A 2,746-nucleotide genomic window follows, 5' to 3' on the forward strand; every position below is an offset into this window, starting at 1 on the left:
TCCAGAGCTTGTGCAGAGCACATATCTACCTCACTCCTCTGTTTGTGAAACAGGCAGAAGTACGCTTTGGATTCAACATATTTTCAAAATGAATCCTAGTCATGGCCCCATTAGAGTTTTTATATAGCACACTTTGAAGCAGACGCTATGGCATAGTTGTTTCTGCACAGTTTTCTTTTTTCTCATCTCATATTTCCATGGAAACCGTGGGGTTTGAATGTTCGATGTGGCAGTAACTATTTTCATGTGTGATTATAGTACCTGTTCTTTTAGAAGAAAAGACTTCCCATGGGGCACAATAATCAATAGTGAGCTTCAGTGCAGAAATGACTTACAATGAAACTCTCATTTTTTTGGGGGGGGGGAGGGAGAGGTCATTTTACCAAACACATCTAAGGAGCCAATACTCTTATATTTGCTTAGACTACATAGTTTCAGTTGCTTTATTCTACCACTAGAGAATCTGTTGACATCAAGGAGAACGGATTCTAGTTATATTTTATGGAAGAAACTGTAAAACTTCATGAAGAATTGGAAGTGTATTTGTGAGAAGCATATTTAATGACTTATCAGAGTGTCCTGGGAGGAACCTTGTGGACTGGTCTCACCTTTTGCCTGCTTTGAAACCAGAATAGCATGGTCTCTATGGCCCTCCTCAGCTTAGCATTGCCTGATATCAGGATGGCTGCATGTCCCGAAGGACAAGCTGCCATCATCCCTATACAAATCATCACTCCCCCCTTATTGTGCCATAGCATCAGTAAGGGTATTGATATTAAAGCAGCACAGAATGACACCACGTAAAAACAGAAAAAGGAGATCAGAAATATGATGGCTCTGATGTGGGCCTCAAGGCTGGGGTCACCAGAGCTGCTGGTTTGGGACTTCATAGTCCTCATGTGACTCCCCAGGGAGATAACCAGCACTCCCGAGGAAACCAGGAAAGCTAGAGAAGGGGGGACAGAGCCCACATTGCAGAAGATAAACGAGTAAAAGAAATTGAGTTTTGCAATTTGCAAACTGAATTCTGTGCTGTTCAGGTGCAGTAGAGATGTGACCGTGGAGTGAGATCTGCAAAAAAAGTCCCACAAACAAAGGGCAGTGCAGATGCAGGAGAGAAGAAGAACAACTAGAAGCATCTGAAGAAATCTCCTGGAGACCCAGCTTGCTACATGGAGTGGAAAGGTGTGAGAGAAGCGGACAATCTTGGAGCAGTAGAGGAGACTGAGGCAGGCAGCCAGCCAGAGGCTCACTTGGTTTGCAATCATCCAGAGAGTGAGGATGGCTTGGTAGTTGTGGCTCAGTGGGTCTTTCATCTGCTGGAAGCAGGCGAGCTGAATAGCATCCAGAAGCAGAAGGCCCTGCAGGAAAAGCCGAGTGATGCTGAGACACAGCAGTGCGATGTCACAGTTGTTCAAGGGCTGCTTTTTTACCACATCCCAAACATTTACCAAGACAATGAAGGCGTTGGCCAGGATTCCCACTGCAAACTCCATGGCTGAAAGGAACAGAAATGAAATCTTGGCTTCATAGGACACAGTTAAGACAGGAGTCAGACTCAGCATGATGCCCTTTCTCTGATTAACTAATCTAAAACTCCGATTTCACCCACCAGAGCAGGAAAGGGTATCTTTTGAATGGAGAGCTTTCCTTCGCAAGGATTCCAAATCTTGCCCAGAATTTCCCCTTATGAACCCAAATCCCCAATAGGAAACCTGGAGGGGATGTTGTCACTTTACAGTATCTTGTGATTTGGCACGAAAGCTTATGGTAAGGGAGGAGTAATGATCGGCCTACCTCTTGGATGATGCAAAAGCTTTAATAAATCCAGGTGTTACCTACCCAACAGCCCCACCCCCAGTCATATTGCAGCAACAGGAATGTAAACAAGATTGAGTTTCAGTTCCCTAACCAGGCAGGGTCTGGTTTTACATGCCCACATGGACTTGTATGCACAGAGAAGAGGAGGATTTGTTTATGGGCCCAGGGACACTGCCTGTAGGCAAAACAGATGCTGTAAGTGAATTAGGCTTTGAAATGGGGTCTCTTCACATTTGCATTTCTCATTTCACAACTGAGGCCTCACCTACTATAAATATACTTTAATATGATTAGGTGACTGTTCCTATCCAAGAAGTCTTAATCCTTACCCTCCATAATGTACAGCCAATCCAATCTACATAGCCTAGACCCCAGTTGAGGAAGGGGGCTACCCACTCATTCAAAAATTTTTAATCCAGAATTGCTCCTGTCTAAAGGAGATCCAGGGACAATGAGTAGAGCAGAGACTGAAGGACAGGCCATCCAGATACTGCCCCACCTGGGGATTCATCCCACATGCAGCCACCAAACTCAGACACTATTGCTGATGCCAAGAAGCACTTGCTGACAGGAGTCTGGTATAGCTGTCCCCTGAGAGGCTCTGCTAGAGCCTGATCAATACAGATGGTGGTGGTGGTGGTGGTGGTGGTGGTGGTGTGTGTGTGTGTGTGTGTGTGTGTGTGTAGGGGAGATGCTTGTAGCCAACCATCGAACTGAGCATGGGGATCCCTGTGGAGAGCCTTTTGGGGTGCCACTTGGTAGGAATCTGACAATGGCCAAGGACAAGGAAATGGGCTTCAGGCAGGAATCTGACATTGGCCATGACAGGGATATAAGCTCAGGCAGGAATCTGTCATTAGGGCATGATAAGGAAGTATGTTTTTAGCAAGAATCTAACTTTAGGCTATAATAGGGAAGCAGGGTA

The 2,746-nt window shown here is 45.5% G+C and overlaps 1 protein-coding gene across 1 annotated transcript; it reads right to left on the bottom strand.

Moving 5' to 3' along the window:
- Positions 1-569: 569 nt before the first annotated feature.
- On the bottom strand, positions 570-1,565 carry Tas2r138 (taste receptor, type 2, member 138). The gene has a single exon (NM_001001451.1). The coding sequence runs from the start codon at positions 1,563-1,565 to the stop codon at positions 570-572; it is 996 nt and encodes a 331-aa protein (NP_001001451.1).
- Between the last annotated feature and the right edge of the window lie 1,181 nt (positions 1,566-2,746).

This window comes from Mus musculus, chromosome 6, assembly GCF_000001635.26.
Source record: "Mus musculus strain C57BL/6J chromosome 6, GRCm38.p6 C57BL/6J".
Lineage (NCBI taxonomy): Eukaryota > Metazoa > Chordata > Mammalia > Rodentia > Muridae > Mus > Mus musculus.